At 36.3% G+C, this 22,495-nt stretch overlaps 1 protein-coding gene across 2 annotated transcripts in view; it reads left to right on the top strand.

The window, feature by feature from the left end:
• ETFDH (electron transfer flavoprotein dehydrogenase) overlaps nucleotides 1–22,495 on the top strand; it is a 33,909-nt gene that overhangs the window by 4,198 nt on the left and 7,216 nt on the right. Inside the window, exons 2-9 of one of the 2 annotated variants that reach the window (XM_047856444.1) lie at nucleotides 5,214–5,354; nucleotides 5,769–5,998; nucleotides 7,345–7,426; nucleotides 8,070–8,188; nucleotides 11,017–11,094; nucleotides 14,446–14,592; nucleotides 16,164–16,304; nucleotides 20,187–20,330. In XM_047856444.1, coding sequence (XP_047712400.1) covers nucleotides 5,214–5,354; nucleotides 5,769–5,998; nucleotides 7,345–7,426; nucleotides 8,070–8,188; nucleotides 11,017–11,094; nucleotides 14,446–14,592; nucleotides 16,164–16,304; nucleotides 20,187–20,330 — 1,082 coding nt within the window. Of the gene's footprint in view, nucleotides 1–5,213; nucleotides 5,355–5,768; nucleotides 5,999–7,023; nucleotides 7,237–7,344; nucleotides 7,427–8,069; nucleotides 8,189–11,016; nucleotides 11,095–14,445; nucleotides 14,593–16,163; nucleotides 16,305–20,186; nucleotides 20,331–22,495 lie in introns of those variants that run through there. The other variant, XM_047856445.1, reaches the window with a different exon arrangement.

The following is a 22,495-nucleotide window of genomic DNA, read 5'->3' as shown; positions in this document are numbered from 1 at the left end:
AGTTTCCTCCATGTCTTTTCATGTCTAATAGTTCATTTCTTTTTAGTGCTAAATAATATTCTATTGTTTGGATGCACCCCAGTGTATCTGTTTATCCATTCACCTATTGAAGGACATCTTCCAAGTTTTGACAATTATAAATAATGCTGCTATACATTCATGTGAAGGGCTTTGTTTTTAATATTGGCCATTTTCTTTCTTTTATTTTATTGTGATGAGAACTATTGACATAGACCCTCTTGAGAAATGTTTAAATGTATGTTATTGTTGACTATAGGTACAGTGTTGAACATCAGATTTCTAGAGCTTACTCATCTTGCTTGACTGCAGGTTTTTGTGTGGACATTAATTTTCAACTCATTTGGGTAAATACCAACGGGTGCAATTGCTGGATCATTTGTTAAGAGCATGTTGAGCTTTGTTAAGAAATGCCACACCATCTCCCAAAGTGGCTGTACCACTTTGCATTCCCACTAGCAATGGATGAGAGATCCTTTTGCCCCACATCTCTGTTAGAAAAAAAATTTCCAGTGTTTTTCTCATAATCTTTATTGTGTGTGGTTGTGAATATTCTTTTTTTAATAATCGTTTTATTGAGATACGTCACATACCATACAATCACACCATCTAAAATACACAGCTCAATGGCTTTTAATACAAACATAACAGTTGTGCAGCCCTCACCACAGTCTATTTCAGAACATTTTCATCACCTTAAAAAGAAACCTCACACCATTAGCAGTCACTCTTCAACCTCTCCAGCCCTAGGCAACAACTAATCTATTTTCTGTCTCTATAAATTAGTCTAGTCTGGATATTTCATATACATGGAATTCTATAATATGTGATCTTTCCCTGCTGGCTTCTTTCATTTAGCAATATGTTTTCAAAGTGAACCATATTGTAGCATATATCACTACTTTATTTCTTTTTGTTGCTAAATAATACTCCATTGTATGAATATATCACCTTTTATCCATCCACAAACAGACATTTGGATTTTCTCTATAATTTAGCTGTTATGAATTATGCATCTGTGAAGATTCATGTACAAGCTCTTGTGTGTTTTCATTTGTCTTAGGTATATACCCAGGGGAGAGCTACATAGAAATTCTATGCTTAAGGTTTTGAGGAACTGGGAGACTGTTTTCCAAAGTGGCTGCACCATTTCACATTCCCACCAGTTGTGTATGAGGGTTCCAGTTTTTCCACATCCTCATCAACATTTGTTATTATCCCTCTTACTGCTTATAGCCCTCCTAGTGGATATAAAGTATTGTCTCATTGTGGTTTTGATTTGTATTTCCCTGATGGTTAATGATGTTGAGAATCTTTTTATGTGCTTATTGGCCATTTATATATCTCCTTTAGAGAAATGTCTATTCAGAGCCTTTGTCTCTTTTTTAATCTGGTTGTCTTTTTATTATTAGAGATGAGTTTATTATATATGCTTGATACAAGTCCCTTATGAGATATATGATTTGCAAATATTTTCTCCCATTCCATGAGTTATCTTTTCACTTTCTTGATGGCATCCCTTGAAGATAAAAGGTTTTTATTTTGTTGAAGTATAGTTTACCTATTTTCTCTTTTGTTGCTTGTGGTTTTGGTATCCTAGCAAAGAAACCTTTGTCTAATCCAGGGTCACAAAGATTTATACCCATGTTTAAAAAAAAATTATAGTATTAGCTCTCACATTTGGGTCTTTGAAGCTTTTTGAGTTAACTTTTGTATCACCATAATCTTAATCTTTTAACTTTGTATTTTTAAATAATTTTACACTTACAGAAGCATTGTAAAGATAACACAGAGTTCCCATATACCCTTTGCCCAGCTTAACTCCTTACATAAGCATAGTATAATTATCAAAACTAAGAAATTGAGGGGCGCCTGGGTGGCGCAGTCGGTTAAGCGTCCGACTTCAGCCAGGTCACGATCTCGCGGTCCGTGAGTTCGAGCCCCGCGTCGGGCTCTGGGCTGATGGCTCGGAGCCTGGAGCCTGTTTCCGATTCTGTGTCTCCCTCTCTCTCTGCCCCTCCCCCGTTCATGCTCTGTCTCTCTCTGTCCCAAAAATAAATAAATGTTGAAAAAAAAAATTAAAAAAAAAAAAACTAAGAAATTGATATTGATGTAATACTATTAACTAAACTACTGACTCTATTTGGATTTTATTATTCTGTTCCAGGATCCAATCCAGGACACCACGTTGCTTTTAGTTGTCATGTCTCCTTAGTCTACCTCAATGTGATAGTTCCTCTGTCTTTTCTTGTCTTTCATACTTTTGATATGTACTAGCCAGGCATTTTGTAGAATGTTCCTCAATCTGAATTTGTCTGACTTCTCATAATTACACTGAGGTTATAGATTTTGGGGGAAGTATGACACATAGGTGAAGAGCTCTTCTTACCATATCAGGGAGTATGTTTTACCAACATATCTTATTGCCAGTAATGTTAAACTTGATCATTTGGTTAAAGGGTCTGCTATATTTCTCCACTGTAAAAGTAATATTTTTCCCTTTCATGCTCTACTTGTGGGAAGCTAGTAACTAATTGCAACCTACACTCAGAAGCAGAGAAACAAATAATCTGTGGATGTATCACCATAATCTTTTATAGTTTGACTTTTTCTGTTAAAATTATAGGCCAAGTGGAATTCATTTTGATAGGAAGAAAAAGGTACACTTTTTTCCCAAATGACTGTCTCCCTATCTTTGATGATTTAGTGAGTAACCATCTCTTCTCCCTGATTAGAAATGGCATCTTTATCAGACATCAAATCCTGAACTCTTTATTCTTTTCCTTTGATTATTCTATCCCTTCTCCTATAACAGACTTTTAATTATTATAGCTCCAAATACAAGTTTTTATACTTTTCAGGGCTATTCCCAAGGGAGGATTCTCTGTCCCTTTTTTTTTTTTTTTTTCTTTTATAATGGGAAAAATTATGAAGAAGAGTACCGGAGAAGAGAGACTGAAATTGAAGATACAGGTCAAAGGGAAGGCCTCAGATGGAGGGATGTCCCTACAAATATGGGAGGGATAAGCCTCATCATCCAGGTGGAAGGATTAATCTAAGTGAAGGGAAACGACATCTATTTTAACCTAAGAGAATGAACAAAGAGTAGATACAAATACAGATTACATTAGAAGTTGTTGCCAAGGAAATAGGGAAGTTCCCACCTAATTGCTTCTATCTTTCTATGATGTTTGGTGTGTTAGAGTATCTGCTTCAGATAAGGGGGGGAGGAGGTAGAGTTGAAGATTTTAGGACAACAGAGGTTTAAAGAAAATTATTGCAGATAAATCTTTGCACACTTCTGTTTATTTCTATTTTCTAACTTAAAGTATAGGTACATTTTTGAGGCTCTCAGAAGATACTGCCATATGGGAGAGTTAATTTTTTAAAAGGCTGACCACGGGGCGCCTGGGTGGCGCAGTCGGTTAAGCGTCCGACTTCAGCCAGGTCATGATCTCGCGGTCTGTGAGGTCGAGCCCCGCGTCAGGCTCTGGGCGGATGGCTCGGAGCCTGGAGCCTGTTTCCGATTCTGTGTCTCCCTCTCTCTCTCTGCCCCTCCCCCGTTCATGCTCTGTCTCTCTCTGTCCCAAAAATAAATAAACGTTGAAAAAAAAAAAAAATTTAAAAGGCTGACCATAAAACCTAGTTTGCCTGCATTGTCCCAGCATAATTAATACTGCCCCTTGTTACTCTCACAAGTATCCAGTTGATAAATTATATGGTCATCCTATTTATAGGTTAGGCTTGATACGAGCTATATTGAAAAATTAGTTTATTAGATACTTCTAAAATATTATAGTTTGAAAACATTACTTTAATGAGGAGAAACTAAATTGTTCACCTGGGGCACCTGGATGCCTCAGTCAGTTAAGCATCCAACTTTGGCTTAGGCTCAGGTCATGATCTCTCAGTTCATGTATTCAAGCCCCACGTTGGTCTCTCTGCTGACAGCTCAGAGACTGGAGCCTGCTTCCAATTCTGTGTCTTCCTCTCTCTATGCCCCAACCCCACTTGTGCTGTGTCTCTCTCTGTCTCTCAAAAATAAGCAAACGTTAAGAAGAAAATTTTAATTGTTCGTCTAGGAAATAGTATAGTGTGTTTCAGTACATGCACAACTAATGGCTCAACAACATAGACCTAACTATTAATTGAATGCGGTATTGATATGGTCAGAATGTGAACACAGATTTCCAAATATAAGACATCATATGGAATCATACAATTTTAGATCAAAAAGTTACCTTAATCATCTCATGCCAGTCAGAGTGGCTAAAATGAACAAATCAGGAGACTACAGATGCTGGAGAGGATGTGAAGAAACGGGAACCCTCTTGCACTGTTGGTGGGAATGCAAACTGGTGCAGCCACTCTGGAAAGCAGTGTGGAGGTTCCTCAGAAAATTAAAAATAGACCTACCCTATGACCCAGCAATAGCACTGCTAGGAATTTACCCAAGGGATACAGGAGTGCTGATGCATAGGGGCACTTGTACCCCAATGTTTATAGCAGCATTCTCAACAATAGCCAAATTATGGAAAGAGCCTAAATGTCCATCAACTGATGAATGGATAAAGAAATTGTGGTTTATATACACAATGGAATACTACTTGGCAATGAGAAAGAATGAAATCTGGCCTTTTGTAGCAACGTGGATGGAACTGGAGAGTATTATGCTAAGTGAAATAAGTCATACAGAGAAAGACAGATACCATATGTTTTCACTCTTATGTGGATCCTGAGAAACTTAACAGAAGACCATGGGGGAGGGGAAGGGGGAAAAAAAAAGTTAGGGAGGGAGCCAAACCATAAGAGACTCTTAAAAACTGAGAATAAACTGAGGGTTGATGGGGGGGGGGGGGGCAGAAAAGTGGGTGATGGGCATTGAGGAGGGTACCTGTTGGGATGAGCACTGCGTGTTGTATGGAAACAAATTTGACAATAAATTTCATGTTAAAAAAATAAATAAATAAAAATCATCATCTAGTGACCCTTTCGTTTTTTGGATGAGGAAACTGAAATCTAGAAAGGTTAAGTGATTTGTTTAAGGTTTTAGGGCTAATTAATAGAAAATTTAACAAAAACCAGATCTGATCCCCAATCTTAGAAATTTTTTCTCTTAAAAAATGTTTTTTTCAGCCTATTCCTGAGGAAAGCTAATTGAAAAAGAAATAATAATGTTCATAATTTTCATGCAGCATATCAGTGCTTTCATGCCTTAAAAATTAAGAAAAATTATCTACCTCTGTGTGGTACAAGATGGTCTTCAACTTCTGTTGTACCTCGAATTACTACCCACTATACTATTTATCCCCGGGATAAAGACAAGCGATGGGAAGGTAAGTAATAATTTCTGTAGAAGAGTCTAGGCTTTTCTAGATACTTTGTATCGTTTTGTGGAGAGAAATATTTTTCATGATAGTATAAAATCATCTAATAATATTTCATAGCTTTACCAACACTATCACTTACTGATATTGAGATAAGCAAATATCTGCTAAGTTTGAAGTAGTAAATCCCAAAGCCGAAAGTTGGCTTCTAGAAGCTAAAGTAAGATCTACACTGGAAAAGAACCTAACAGAACGTCCAATTAATACACTAATATACTTAGTATAATTTTCATGCAAAGCAGAGGGGCAATTTCTATAAGTAATGCTTAGTACAGTATAGTTTGTAACCCAGTATGTGATTTTTATCAGATCATGTTCATCGCAGAATTTTCATGTATTTTTTTAAACATTTTTTCCTTCCAGGAGTGAACATGGAGAGGTTTGCGGAAGAAGCAGATGTAGTTATCGTTGGCGCAGGCCCCGCAGGACTCTCTGCAGCAGTCCGTCTAAAGCAGCTGGCTACTAAACATGAAAAGGACATCCGTGTGTGTCTCGTAGAGAAAGCTGCTCAAATAGGAGCTCATACTCTCTCAGGGGCCTGCCTGGATCCACGTGCTTTTGAAGAATTATTCCCAGACTGGAAGGAGAAGGGAGTATGAAAAATTGGTTTTTATACAAAGTATAATCTTTATTCTATCTCTATTTCCAAATTATAGAATATGGAAAACCCTTTTCACATAATTCTACCTCTTAGAGGATTATTATAGATAGGTATTTTTTTAACTTAAAAAGAATGAAAAAAATTGAGTCCTATCAGATTTTGAGGGTATTTCCTAACTTGTTCCATAGGTGTTTATATCATTGTTCTTATTAAAGCTTTCTGTCAATTTCCTGGAGCAGTGCAATATGTAAAGCCGAAGAAGATAGTCTAACCAAATGGTCTAAAGAAAGAAATTAATATGGCCTCTCATAACCTAAGCAGAAAAGGCACTGGTATGATACGTAGAGAACTGTGTTAGTTTTACTGCTTTCATAATTTGTAGGACCTTGTTTAAAATCTTACACTTTACATGTCTTAGTTTTTTCTTCTGTAAGATGGGTTATGTTATGTCTGCCAACATTAGAATATTCACTACCTGTGAATATACTTTGTAAAGGTCAAAAATTATATGATTTCTGTATTATTTCTGTATGGAGTAAATTGAATTCCAAAAATTTCATCTATGTTTTTCTTTCTAAAACACCAAGCTCAGGGCACTGGGGTGACTCACTCAGTCAGTTAAGTGTCTGACTTGGGCTCAGGATGGTGAGTTCAAGCCCCACATCGGCCTGCTATCTGCTCAAAGCCCACTTTGGATCCTCTGTTTCCCTCACTGTCTGCCCGTCCCTCGCTCTCGCACACTCTCCTGATCTCTCTCTCAAAAATAAATAAACACTAAAGAAAAGACTTTAAAATAAAAGACCAAGCTCCTTTAAACTAGAAATACTTTAGTTATACCTAATTAACTTCCTTTTTACAATATTGTATCAAAAATAGATCTCATTGAATTGCTATAGTATCAATTATGTTAGAAAAAGATTTTCTAAGCCCAACTGAGCAGATACAATCCATTACATACATGTTAATTGTCTGTATCCAAAGGAAAAATAAAACTTCTCTTCTGTTTTCATCAAGCAGGAAGTTACAACTTGGAGCAAGCACCTAGGCTAACCTCCCACAGAGAGAGGGAGACAGGAAGCCATGTCCAAGATGTCTCCAAGCCCCCCCCAACAAAGACATTTCTGGGATGTAAAACTGGCTTATTTAGGTTCTAAAAAGATTCCTAAACATCTCAAAGAGACAAAGAGGATTTATAGTTCCAAGTTTTCTAAAGGAAATGATGAAAGAAAAGTGAGGAAAGTAGTTCACTTTCCCTTTGACAGTTTTTTTTTATTATTTCTATTTATCATTACAAATATGAACTAAAAATTTCCTTCTTTTTCCTTCTTTTGTTTTCAGGCTCCACTTAACACTCCTGTAACAGAAGACAGATTTGGAATTTTAACGGAGAAATACAGAATTCCAGTGCCAATTCTTCCAGGTAAGGTATGATAAATATTTGTAGTATCTTAGAATTCCATACATGGAAGGAACTACATTTCATCTGGTGAAATCCCTTCCTCTTACAGACGAGAAAACTGAGGCCCAGAGATTTGAAGGACTTACCCAAAGTTATATAGCTAACTTGTAGTAAAACAAGAATAGAACCTGGTTCTTTGTCTTTTAGTCTAGAACAATTGAGATAGCCTTGTAAGCCACTCAGAATTTTAATTTAGTGTTGTAATGTTGTTTTTATTTTCGTGATTAGAATTTTTGCCAAAATTGTAGAAAATAAATGAAATTATGACCATTAGATAATGTGTATATTTACACAGAAATTATACATTGATTAGAATTTTTTAAATGTTTTATTTATTTTTTGGAAGAGAGAGCACAAGTGGGGAAGGGGCAGAGAGAGAGGGGGACAGAGGACCCGAAGCAGGCTCTGTGCTGACAGAAGTAAGCCCAGTATGGGGCTCAAACTCATGAACCGTGAGATCATGACCTGAGCCAAAGTCGGCCACTCAACTAACTGAGCCACCCAGGCACCCCTATATTGATTAGAATTTTTAAGTTAAGCATTTGTGTATTTTATTTAGATATTTTATTCATAAAATGTCAGACTGATAAGCATATATTTGTAGGTCTTCCAATGAATAATCATGGCAATTACATTGTCCGCTTGGGACATTTAGTAAGCTGGATGGGAGAACAAGCAGAAGCCCTTGGTGTTGAAGTATACCCTGGTTATGCTGCTGCTGAGGTTTGTACAGCTTTATTTTGGTTTTAATATTTATAAGAATCTCTTTTCTTTTGAATATAAACCAAGGATAGTACAAATGTAAAGAAATAGATATTTTAGAAAAGCCATGGAATTTCAGAATTGTAAGATTAGAAGGAATCGTGAAAAGATCTAATCCAAAGAGTACTTGAATTCCTTATTTTGTACCTTCATCAAGTGATTGTCTAATTTACAATTGAACACCATTAGGAGTGAAATAATCTCTATCTGATGTTTGGATTGTTGATAATACTCTCTTGTATTGAATAGAAATATATCTTCTGTTTCACACCATGTAGAACAAATCTGTGCCGTCTTCCAAGGACAGTTTTCCAATTATAATTATGCCCTCCTCTCTTCTTCCTCACTTTCACTCTGGTGTTTTTTCTTTCCTAGGTTAAATATTCTCAGTTCTTTCAACCATAATGTTACATAGTTTGAGTTCCTTCAGTATTCCTCAGTGCCCTGAGATTCTTCCCTTTTTATCCTCTTTGTAAAGCGGCACCCCAAATGAAAAAACTGCTTCAAGAGAAGAGCTATTGCCTTCTTCATTCTGGAATCTGTTCTGTTTCTCTCAAAATAACTTTTGGTGAACATACCATACTATTGATTCGCACTGAGTGTTATTGGGGAAATTATTAAAAATAAAATCCTTTACTGGGGCTCCTGTGTAGCTCAGTTGGTTAAGCCTCTGACTCTTGATTTCTGCTCCAGTCATGATCTCAAAGTTCGTAAGCTCGAGCCCCACGTCAGGCTCTGCGATCACAGTACAGAGCCTGCCTGGGATTCTCTCTCTCCCCCTCTCTCTGCTCCTTCCCTACTCACGCTCTCTATCTCTCAAAATAAATAAAAATAGATAGATAGATAGATAGATAGATAGATAGATAGATAGATAGATAAAATAAAATCTCCTACAAACCCAGAAAAATCTGTATAAGTTATAAAAAAAGTTTTATTTAATGAGCATTAAACCAAGACTGCAATGCATGTCACAGGCAGTCTGCTAGGGAGATTGCCAAAACAGAAAGAAATATCATTCTCTCACATAGCCACACAGATACAATCCATTACATATAGTTTAAGTGTCTTTATCCAGAGGAAAAATAAAATTTCTTGTATCTTTTTGACAAGCAGAAAGTTATAACTTAGAACCAAGCACCTAGCCCAGACTCCCACAGACACAGGGAAATAGGACACCATTCTCCATGGTGTTCACATTTCAAATATGTCTCCATATTTGGAGAAACACGTTTCTGAGATGCAGATCTGGCAGGAGTCTTAAATAAGACTTTTAAAAACATTCCTATATCTCAGAGAGACATAGAAAGGGTTTACAGCTAAGTTTTCTAAAGGAAAGAATTGGAAGAATCGGCAGGAGGGGGAGGGGAGTTCTTTTGTTTTCGGCCTCAGGGAAAATTGAAAAAAAATTTTTCTTAAGTTTTTTTATTCAGAGAGAGAAAATGAGCTGGGGAGGGGCAGAGAGAGAAGGGGACAGAGGATCCAAAGCCAGCTCTGTGCTGACAGCAGAGAGCCCGATGCAGGGCTTGAATTCACGAGCAAAGCTGTGAGATCATGACCTGAGCCAAAGTCAGACACTTAACTGACTGAGCCACCCAAGTGCCCCTCAAAAATTTTTTAAATTTGTTTTTACCCTTACAATATGTAAGTCAAATAAAACATGTAAGTCCCTGTATTATAATTGGTGCTATACTAATTTTTGTTTTCCCAGCTCATATATATGCATTTGGGTTTTTAGACCCAAATGTGGGGTTTTGCATTTTCCTGATTAAAATATTCTTGACTGGGATCAGTGTAAGTCACACTTTGTACAATCTATGACTTTTACTTTTTGTGAACAGACACACACATATACACATAGTCTCTTACACTTTTCTTCTTTTCCTCAGTCCGTTAAAGATCATCATCAATAGATTAATGATCTGTTTGTTGGGTTTCTTTGTACTCTGAGTCAGACTTCAGTTCTAGTTCAAAGCCACATTCTACAGTTGATTCATTTTTAGGATAAGAAATAAAATATTTATATGTTTTTCTTTTCATATCCATTGCTGCTAATCCTTGTTTCATCTTTTCACACCTGTGCTTTCTGTGTGATTCTAGTGTACATTTTGTACTTCCTTTCTCAAGAGCATTTTTCTCCATAGGGGAATCGGAAGCCAAGTAAGGGTTACAGAGGATTGATTGCTATTTCTCATCCTCAGAATTACCCTTTTGACCAGTTTTTGCCAATCCTTCTTGCTCCAGAAATAAACTTTGATCACCTTTGGGCTGTCTTGAACCTCTTTCTGTTTTGTTTTGTGGTTTCATTTTCTTTGGTGTTTTGTTTTGTTTTGTTTTGTTTTGTTTTGTTTTGGCGGGGGGAGGGGGTCTTAGCTCATTTGGAACAGAGGCTTTCCTGACACTATTGTCTTCCCACCCACACTGATGGTCTTCATTTGTTACAGGCCCTGATTTCAGGTTCTGTATACGTGTTTTTGATATCTGATCTCTTCAGAGAGCTTTTTGTTTATTGTTACTGGTTTCTTTAGTGACCTCTGTAGTAGCTTACCACTTTTCTTCTTCAAAAAGTTGTGGCATTTCTTTCATTTCCAACTGTTAGAGCTGTGTTCTTTTATACGCTAGAAGGGAGTGTCTTTAAAACATGTGTCTCTTTTTTTGCCTAAATGTTTTAAAGCCTTTATTTCTGTAATCTAGAGAACATGCTCACTTTCTTAAAAATCTAAGACTGTTTATTGTTTCTTTTCAAGGTGGTTGTGAATCCTAGGTGATAACAAAATATGTCTTCATTTTAGGTCCTTTTTCATGAAGATGGTAGTGTAAAGGGGATTGCCACTAACGATGTAGGGATACAAAAGGATGGTGCCCCAAAGGTAAACATCTTAACAGTTATGAGCTTAACAAACTGACAAACAAAACAAAGAGAATCAACTTAAATGCAATAATTCAGTTTTGTTACAGAGTGTATGCTAATAGTGTGTGTTAGAATATGATTAATGTGGAATTTTTCTCTTGTTAAAAAATACAGAAGCATTTTTGAACTAAAAAATGACTTAGACAAGTCGATATAATGTGTTTAAGAATACTTCTTTAAAGAGAAAAACATGACTCATACAAATATAAAACAAACATGTGACAGATTTTATTTTACTCATTAATAAATGACAGACTCAGTGAGCAGTTCAAGGAGAATTCAAAAAACATACCCATGTATAGGTCATCAGTAAACTGCATTGCCACTTCCACAATTTTCATTTCTATGGACAAGAGTCATTTGTATTACTATCACTCATGTTGATAGAGTCTTTGACATGATTTTAATATCTTTTGGTAAATATTAAACTGATTGCTTTCCTTTCATTCAGATATAATCCTGGTTGGTTTTCACGTTTTTACAACTTTTATTTTTGAATTTGCAAAGAAAAGCTCTAAGGGGATGGATCCATAAGATTCCCTGGAAAGGACAAGGAAAAAAAACATGTTGCTTTCCTGTAACAATAGGACAAAACACAAATTAACATCTCAATAAATTAATTTGTCAATTCATATTTATGTGTTTATTGTCTTAATTTCTCAACTAGATCATAAGCTCCATGAGGGCAGAGATCATGGAGGGTTACTCCAGTACCTACCGTATAGTACCAGGTAATATCAGGTCCTCAATAAATATTTGTTAATTTAGAATTTATCCTTCCTTCTGCCATTCTTGAACAGAATTGGGAATCTCGTATTGAGTCTCCCTGCAGATGTTCCTGTTTCTTACTGCTTCCTGCCTAGAAATAAGCAAATGGCAAAGCTTTGGAGTCTTACCCACTTCATTGTTCTTCTAAGGGTTTGACCAGATTCATCAGAATTATGTGAGGTCTGGGACTCAGTGTGTCCTGTACTAGGGCCCAAGAAGTTTTTTGTTTTTGTTTTTGTTTTTGTTTTTAATGCTTATTTTTGAGAGTGCAAGGGAGGGGCAGAGAGAGAGACATAGGATTGGAAGCGGGCTCTGCACTCACAGCACCAATATTGTAAGAATATATATATACGAGGGTGTATGTTTTATAAACATTGTTTTTGATCACAAATAAACTGGAAACAGTTAATGGTTATTATGCATTAGCAGAACAGGTGAATAAGCTATGGTATTTCCACATGGACTACTACTATACAGCCTTTGAAAAGAAAAATTTAAACTATACAGTGACTTAAAAGATTTTCATGAAGTAGTATTGAGAAAAGATACAGAACAGTTTGTATTATATGATCTCATTTTTTGTAGAATAAATCAAGAATCGAAAAAATTTGTGTGTATGTATCTCAGAATATATGTATGTTTATGTATTTGGGTAAAACTGTACATACTAGATTGTTAATATGGTTTATGGATGAAGTATAATAAAAGGAAGCAGACAAGAACAAAATAAAAAGGTACTGAGTGAGAGTACTTACAGGATGTGTATGCAAGTGTTATATACATGTATGCATTATTATGACACTAGTAAGTATTGCTCAAGAAAAAAAAATTACCAGTAAGCATGTGAAAGATGTTCAGAATTTCTAGTAACCAAAGAAATTAATTTATTGTTAAATTAATGAGATAATTCTTAACCATTCAGACCGAAAATATTTAGCACCAAGTATATTCATGTAAGAAATGCTTTATAATAGTGAAACACACTGGAACGGTGTGATTGTCCCACTATTGAGAATTGTTTAAAAAATTAGGGGACTCTATTCAAGCATTAAAACTGAATGCTATAAGAGGACGCCTGGGTGGCTCAGTCAGTTAACTTTATCAAGACTCTTGATTTCAGCCTAGGCCATGATCTCACAGTTTGTGGGATCGAACCCCGCATCACGCTTTGTGCTGACAGCACGGAGCCTGCTTGGGATTCTTTCTCTCCCTTTCTATGCCCCTCCCCCTTCTTACTCTCTCTCTCCATCAAAATAAATAAATAAATATTTTTAAAAAATATTTGCCTTATTTGGTGTATATTGCCTTAGACAAATCACTAATGTGAAAGCAGTTATAAAACAGTTTGTCAGTGTAAAACTACTATCTGTATGAATGTCTGCACACACACATACATGCAAGCAAAATGAATAGAGAAATATCAGAAAAGATATACTTCATTAGAGACTTTCCTGATTATTCTGTATTCCTTTATTAAGTAACTTTATTGAGTATCTACATCATGGTAGGTGTTAAGTGCAAAATATATAGAGCAAAAAAGAAGTAAAGACTTTAATTGTAGCTCTTTTTCTACTTGGAAAAAAATTTCAGTTTTATAATATACATTGAACAATAGAGGACAAGTATAATTAAAGTGAAAAACAAGTAGCTAAAGAGTATATTTGGTATGATTGTGTTAGAAGGATATTAATAGGCTCTGTATAATTTTTTATTCATGGAATTTTCTGGGATGATTCACAAGAAAACTATTAATAGTGTTTTTTGCTTCAGATGATGAGACTGGAAAATTGAGCAGGGGGAAATGGCTTTGCACTTTTCACTTTATTTTCACTTGGAGAGAATTTTTTTAGCAGGAGCATGCTTTATTTCATTTTTAATTCTTATGCATTCATTCAGGTACTTTGGAAGTTATAAAGAAAAATACAACAGAGACACAGGATATATTATAACATTTTAAATTAGATTCCACTTACAGCAGTACCTAGTTTTATTTCTAGAGTTATGTATTTGTACTGTTTCTTCCATACCTGAATCATGGTTCAATTCAAAACTGACCAGACAACTGATGAATGGATGAAGAAATTGTGGTTTATATACATAATGGAATACTACTTGGCAATGAGAAAGAATGAAATATGGCCCTTTGTAGCAACGTGGATGGAACTGGAGAGTTGTAACGCTGAGTGAAATAAGTCATACAGAGAAAGACAGATACCATATGTTTTCACACTTATGTGGATCCTGAGAAACTTAACAGAAGACCATGGGGGAGGGAAAGGAAAAAAAAAAAAAAAAAAAAAGGTTAGAGAGGGAGGAAGCCAAAACCTAAGAGACTCTTAAAAACTGAGAACAAACTGAGGTTTCATGGGGGGTGGGAGGGAGGGGAGGGGAGGTGATGGGTATTGAGGAGGGCACCTGTTGGGATGAGTGCTGGGTGTTGTATGGAAACCAATTTGACGATAAATTTCATATTTAAAAAAAAACTGACTGTGAATATCTTTTAAATTGTCAAATGTTGCAATTTAACGTTTTTGTTTTTTAGACAACATTTGAGCGAGGACTAGAACTACATGCCAAAGTTACAATTTTTGCAGAGGGTTGCCATGGACATCTAGCCAAGCAACTATATAAGAAGTTTGATTTGAGAGCCAACTGTGATCCCCAAACCTATGGAATTGGACTCAAGGAGGTATCCTGATTTGTTTTTTGTAATTTTCATTTTGAAATATGGAATTTAAACTTGTTTGTATTGTTATGTAGTTTATAACATTGATATAATTTTATAGTTGTTATATTTTTCCTTGACTTGAGATGTTCATTATGACTAAAAAGATTTCAGATATTTTTTAAGGGGCTAGAAAGCACTGCTAATCAAATTCCATTATTATCTAAATTGTATCTACATGTAATTGTTTTATCAAATGTTGCTCGAAGGGTGCCTGGGTGGCTCATTTGGTTAAGCATCTGACTGTTTCAGCTCAGGTCATGATCTCACAGTTCATGGAATCGAGCCCTGCATCGGGCTCTCCACTGACAGCCTAGAGCCTGCTTGGGATTCTCTCTCTCTGCCCCTTCCCTGCTTGTATTCTCTCTCTCAAAATAAATAACTAAATAAACTTTTTTTAAAAAATGTTTGATATCAAAGTCTTGAACTTAAATATTTTTTTTAAGTTTATTTATTTGGGGCGAGAGAGGGAGCGAATGGGGGAGGGGCAGAGAGAGAAAGAATCCCAAAGCAGGCTTCACACTGTCAGTGCAGAGCCCAGCGTGGGGCTCGGACTCATAAACTGTGAGATCATGACGTGAGCCAAAATCAAGTCAGATGCTCAACCAACTGACCCACCCAGGCACCCCAAAAATACTTGTAATATTAATTTTTTTCATTATAATGCCATCTGCCCTAATAAGATTTGACCTGATACCCATATGCTGTTTGTAGGGTGACCGCATCTTACAAGAATTGTTTCTTCAAAATTGCACTGTGAAGATAATTTAGTTTATGAAATATATACTCAGCCGTAGTATATTGATTTGAAACCTAAAATTTAATTAGGTTAAGTATTGTATATATTCTCAGTTTATCCGATCTCTGTTTTCCCAAACCTTGTGCTTATTAGAGTATAAAAGATTAATTATAACCCTTTTGTTTAATTTTTTTTAGGGTAAAGCTCAAAGTTTCAAATTCCATATATAACTAGATTTATTGTGAGTAAAGGCTTAATTGTTTTGGTAGGTTGCAGATAGCACGTAACGTTATCTGATTTTTAAATAATATTTCAGATGGAAATTGTTTAAAATTAAAACTAACCATTCTGAAAATAGATGAGCAATTTTTTTCATTTGGGGGGGTAGTGCAGGAAAGCATAAACTATATTATTGAAGAATAACATATGTAAAGCAACAGGTCTTAAGTGTACAGCTCAAGTAATTCTTGTAAGGTGAACACACCCATGTAACCACCAGCCAGATCAAGATGCAGAACATTACCAGCACCCCAGTTTTCCTCATCTCTTCAGGTTGTTTCCTATAGACTTCATAACTTTTCTGACCTGTTTCCTTTAGTCCGGTTTATCATGCTGCAGTTTGATATAATTTTCTTTGATATGCGAAGTACTTTTTTTGTGTTTCTCAGTGTATTACTTTTTTTGTGTATTACAGTCTTTGACTTGAAACTTTCATAACTAAGACATAAAACTTGGCAAGTTATATATATTGTGGTGATAGAAAATATTTAATACTCTAGGACTTTTTTTTTTTAAGTTATGGATTATTGATGAAAAGAAGTGGAAACCTGGAAGAGTAGATCACACTGTTGGTTGGCCCTTGGACAGACATACTTATGGAGGCTCTTTCCTCTACCATTTAAATGAAGGTGAACCCCTGGTAGCTCTTGGTTTTGTGGTAAGTTACATGCCCAATATGGAAAATTCTGTTAGAGTCATTGGATCATCAGTGTTATGATATCTGCAGCATGTAAAATTCTTTTTACTTTAAAAAAAAAAAATGCTTTTCATTTAAAGGTCCCTTTCTAACTTTGTCAGTCTGTAAAGTGCTTGTGGCTATTATTGGCATTAGTCTATAGCTTTTTTTTTTTTTTTTAATTTTTTTTTTCAACATTTTTATTTATTTTTGGGACAGAGAGAGACAGAGCATGAACGGGGGAGGGGCAGAGAGAGAGGGAGACACAGAATCAGAAACAGGCTCCAGGCTCCGAGCCATCAGCCCAGAGCCTGACGCGGGGCTCGAACTCACGGACCGCGAGATCGTGACCTGGCTGAAGTCGGACGCTTAACCGACTGCGCCACCCAGGCGCCCCAGTCTATAGCTTTTTAAACACTATAAATATACTTTATGTATACTTTAGGAATCATAGCTACTAAATGCCCAACACTATGCTAGATGCTTCACTGAGAATTCTAAGTTTCATAATAATCCTAAGAAGTAGGTGTGTCCTTATTTTACTGACAGGACACTGAAGTCCAAACAAGTTAAACAACTTTCTCAAATACACCCATTAAATGACAAGAGGCAGGATTCACACCTGAGTCTGTGTGACTTCAAAGCCCATTTTCCACTTAGGCATGCTGTCACTAAAAATGAAAGCAGCACTGGGTTTGAATCTATAACTTTTATCTATTTATTTTATTTTTTCAATATATGAAGTTTATTGTCAAATTGGCTTCCATACAACACCCAGTGCTCATCCCAAAAGGTGCCCCCCTCAATACCCATCACCCACCCTCCCCTCCCTCCCACCCCCCATCAACCCTCAGTTCTCAGTTTTTAAGAGTCTCTTATGCTTTGGCTCTCTCCCACTCTAACCTCTTTTGTTGTTTTTCTTTTTTTTTTCCTTCCCCTCCCCCATGGTCTTCTGTTAAGTTTCTCAGGATCCACATAAGAGTGAAAACATATGGTATCTGTCTTTCTCTGTATGGCTTATTTCACTTAGCATCACACTCTCCAGTTCCATCCACGTTGCTACAAAGGGCCACATTTCATTCTTTCTCATTGCCACGTAGTACTCCATTGTGTATATAAACCACAGTTTCTTTATCCATTCGTCAGTTGATGGACATTTTAGGTCTTTCCATAATTTGGCTATTGTTGAGAGTGCTGCTATAAACATTGGGGTACAAGTGCCCCTATGCATCAGCACTCCTGTATCCCTTGGGTAAATTCCTAGCAGTGCTATTGCTGGGTCATAGGGTAGGTCTATTTTTAATTTTCTGAGGAACCTCCACACTGTTTTCCAGAGTGGCTGCATCAGTTTGCATTTCCACCAACAGTGCAAGAGGGTTCCCGTTTCTCCACATCCTCTCCAGCATCTATACTCTCCTGCTTTGTTCATTTTGGCCACTCTGACTGGCGTGAGGTGATATCTGAGTGTGGTTTTGATTTGTATTTCCCTGATGAGGAGCGACGTTGGGCATCTTTTCATGTGCCTGTTGGCCATCCGGATGTCTTCTTTAGAGAAGTGTGTATTCATGTTTTCTGCCCTTTTCTTCACTGGGTTGTTTTTCGGGTGTGGAGTTTGGTGAGCTCTTTATAGATTTTGGATACTAGCCCTTTGTCCGATATGTCATTTGCAAATATCTTTTGCCATTCCGTTGGTTGCGTTTTAGTTTTGTTGGTTGTTTCCTTTGCTGTGCAGAAGCTTTTTATCTTCATAAGGTCCCAGTAGTTCATTTTTACTTTTAATTCCCTTGCCTTTGGGGATGTGTCAAGTAAGAAATTGCTATGACTGAGGTCAGAGAGGTCTTTTCCTGCGTTCTCCTCTAGGGTTTTGATGGTTTCCTGTCTCACATTCAGGTCCTTAATCATTTTGAGTTTATTTTTGTGAATGGTGTGAGAAAGTGTGAATGGTCTAGTTTCAATCTTCTGCACGTTGCTGTCAGTTCTCCCAGCACCATTTGTTAAAGAGACTGTCTTTTTTTTTTTTTTTTCAACGTTTATTTAGTTTTTGGGGGGACAGAGAGAGACAGAGCATGAACGGGGGAGGGGCAGAGAGAGAGGGAGACACAGAATCGGAAACAGGCTCCAGGCTCCGAGCCATCAGCCCAGAGCTTGACGCGGGGCTCGAACTCATGGACCGCGAGATCGTGACCTGGCTGAAGTCGGACGCTTAACCGACTGCGCCACCCAGGCGCCCCGAGACTGTCTTTTTTCCATTGGATGTTCTTTCCTGCTTTGTCAAAGATGAGTTGGCCATACGTTTGTGGGTCTAGTTCTGGGGTTTCTATTCTATTCCATTGGTCTATGTGTCTGTTTTTGTGCCAATACCATGCTGTCTTGATGATGACAGCTTTGTAGTAGAGGCTAAAGTCTGGGATTGTGATGCCTCCTGCTTTGGTCTTCTTCAAAATTACTTTGGCTATTCGGGGTCTTTTGTGGTTCCATACAAATTTTAGGATTGCTTATTCTAGCTTCGAGAAGAATGCTGGTGCAATTTTGATTGGGATTGCATTGAATGTGTAGATAGCTTTGGGTACTTTTGACATTTTAATAATATTTATTCTTCCAATCCATGAGCACGGAATGTTTTTCCATTTCTTTATATCTTCTTCAATTTCCTTCATAAGCTTTCTATAGTTTTCAGCATACAAGTCTTTTACATCTTTGGTTAGATTTATCCCTAGGTATTTTATGCTTCTTGGTGCAATTGTGAATGGGATCAGTTTCTTTATTTGTCTTTCTGTTGCTTCATTATTAGTGTATAAGAATGCAACTGATTTCTATACATTGATTTTGTATCCTGCAACTTTGCTAAATTCATGTATCAGTTCTAGCAGACTTCTGGTGGAGTCTATCGGATTTTCCATGTATAATATCATGTCATCCTCTTCCGTGGACCTCTCCTCTATGCTTGGCTCCAGAGAATCCGTTCTGCTAGTCTTCTGGCGATATTCTGGGTTATTTAGGCAGGTGTAGGTGGAATCTAAGTGATCAGCAGGACGCGGTGAGCCCAGCGTCCTCTTACGCCGCCATCTTCCCCTCAAAAAAATCTATAACTTTTAAATGTAAGCATTTTCTCCCTTTTGGCCACTTATGTCTTTGCAGTAAATTACATCTTGAACCTTGCAAGGAATGGAAAAAATAAAGTTACTGCGCCTTGCAGTTGGTCGCAACTTTATAATTTAATGTCATAATTAGACTTGTATGTGATACATTAAATTTTTGCATTATTGGTGTTTTTTGACAGATAGCCAAGGGTTCAGTATATCATTTTTGTATAGTTGTTCCAGTGACTTAATTTTTTGAGAGCAAAATAGTTTTGGGTATTAATTTTAGCGTTTTGATAATGCCTTGTAAAATGTAGCCTCTAATATTTCTTGTCTTCTTTTTTTCTAAGTATGATTACATTCTGTTTCTTCATTTGTGCCTTAGTAGCACCACATATAGTTTATTAGTTTATTACCAGAGTGGGTATTGATACATGAAAAATAATTACAGCTCCTTTCGTAGAAACATAATGTTAGCCACTTACCTACAAATACTTTTCTAATTTGAACTTTTATTTACAGAGCACAAAGATTTATTAATACGGTCTACATTTTTAAAGTTTGGCCAAATACAAACACATGGTATCCTTTTGTTTACCCTTTCTTTTCCAAACAGATTTTATTCAGTTAGGTTTGAGTTACTGCCTATAGTTCTCCAAGTATTATTGCGCACAAGAAACTTAATGCTTTCTCATAAATATTGCTTACACTTTAGTTTGATATAATTTGAAATAAAAATTTCTAAGTATATAAATTTACTAAATTTAAATATAAAAATTTTAAGGTTGGTCTAGACTACCAGAATCCGTATCTGAGCCCATTTAGAGAGTTCCAGAGGTGGAAACACCATCCCAGCATTCGGCCGACATTGGAAGGTGGAAAAAGAATTGCATATGGAGCCAGAGCTCTGAATGAAGGTGGCTTTCAGGTAACAAATTTTTTTTATTTATTTCTGTATTATAAAGTAAACATTGAAAATATAATGTAACATTTAGATAAAGAATAGAAAATTATAGAAAGAAACTTTTAGGCAGAGCATCTAGTGTTTATAAAACTGTGTCACACCATAGTTTAAATTAAATTATACTGTGAGTTTAGTTTTAAGAATATATTGATTTCTTGAGATAAATTTATAGGCTTCTTGTTGGTTGCTTGGTTTTTAACCCGAAAATTAAAACTATATGATCCAAGATATTTTCCATTACTCCTTAGCAGCAAGGAAACAAAGACAGATTTAGTTTTCCACAAAGGTAATTAATTAATCCCAACTACCTAGTAACAGTCATGCCTTTTAGGTGGCCTCTGTCAAGCTTTTACCCTGAATTGTTCTATTTTAGTATATGTTCAAAATAAATCTTACCAAATGCAGTTAATGTATTAATTATATATAAACAATGAAATAAGCAGTAATAAAAGCTGTTAGTACTATTGTAAAAATATTAAACATGTAAGATGATCTTAAAAATTAGCTCTAAAATCTATACCAAGTGATTTGAAGCAAGTTACATATCTTCTCTGGCTTTGTGGGATCATGTGTAAAATGAAGATGATCCCTTCTGTCTCTAATATTCTAGGAATCTAGAACTATCTTAGAGATTGGACATTTTTTTTTTTAATTCTGTTGTAAAAGTAACAGATAATAGAAAATGGGGGGAGGGGCGCCTGGGTGGCTCAGTTGGTTGAGCATCCAACTGGGCTCAGGTCATGATCTCATGGTTCGGGAGTTTGATCCCTATGTCGGGCTCTGTCTGACAGCTCAGAACCTGGAGCCTGCTTCAGATTCTGTGTCTCCCTCTCTCTCTGTTCCTTCCCTGCTCACCCTCTGTCTCTCTCTCTCTCTCTCTCTCTCTCTCTCTCTCTCTCTCAAAAATAAATAAATATTAAAAAATAAAAAAAAAAGAAAATGGGGGATGAGTAACTTAACCTTTAAAATGAAGTTCTAGGGGCGCCTGGGTGGCTCGGTCGGTTGAGCGTCCAACTTCGGCTCAGGTCATGATCTCACGGTCCGTGAGTTCGAGCCCCGCGTCAGGCTCTGGGCTGATGGCTCAGAGCCTGGAGCCTGCTTCCAATTCTGTGTCTCCTTCTCTCTCTGCCCCTCCCCCATTCATGCTCTGTCTCTTTCTATCTCAAAAAAAAAAAAAAAAAGTTAAAAAAAATAAATAAAATGAAGTTCTAAATAATCTGTTACTGTAACAATAATTCATAAAGTCCAGTAAAATCAGAGCTAAATTATAATCATTAGAATCTTAAAATAACAGTGTCCCTGTTGCTATGGAATTATTCTCATGAATAATTTTGTTTCTAGAGTAGTAATTCATTTGCAACAAATATTTATTAAGTTGTATTACTATGTTCAAGCCCATTCAGCTCTTTTGCATATTGTCCATAATACCTGTCAATTTAATTCTACTCATTTTTATAGTATGAAGTTTCCAGTATATTTAATAGGACATCATCAGATTTGTATTTAAAAACATATGGCCTTGTGTATTTCAGCCTCTCAGATTATTTTTTTTAGATTGACGAGAAGAGTTGACCACACACACACGCATACATTTTACTTAAATTTTCTGATTTACTTAAAGATTCAGAAACTTTTCCAGTAAAATTTTAAAGAACCTTAAGAAGCAATAATTTGGAAAATTCAATTTTGTTTATTTTGAGGTAACAAATATGATAAGATTTCCCCACCCCCTTCTTTTTTTTAATCATACTTATTTTATAACTGGAAGTTTGTACCTTTTAATCCACTTCACATATTTTGCCCTCCCCTCACTTGCCTCCCCTCTGGCAATCACCAGTTTGTTCTCTTTATAAATGAGGTAGTTTCTGTGTATATGACTTTTTATTTCTCTTTTTTTTTAGTCTGTACTAAAACTTACCTTTTCTGGAGAGTTTCCAACCTTGTGGTTTCATGTCCCAGAATACAGCCTTTCCCAGTGCAACTTTTCCTGTCCATAGTTCCTTGACCAGATACCTAGCTGCCAGTAACACTGCCCATACAGTGTAAGATCCTCACAGGATTTAAAAATCCATTTTGCTTGGGGCACCTGGGTGGCTCTGTCAGTTAAGCTTCTGACTTCAGCTCAGGTC

Source organism: Prionailurus viverrinus, chromosome B1 (genome assembly GCF_022837055.1).
Source record: "Prionailurus viverrinus isolate Anna chromosome B1, UM_Priviv_1.0, whole genome shotgun sequence".
NCBI lineage: Eukaryota > Metazoa > Chordata > Mammalia > Carnivora > Felidae > Prionailurus > Prionailurus viverrinus.
The sequence above is the reverse complement of the archived record's forward strand: the minus strand, read 5'-3'. Positions and strand labels throughout refer to the sequence as shown.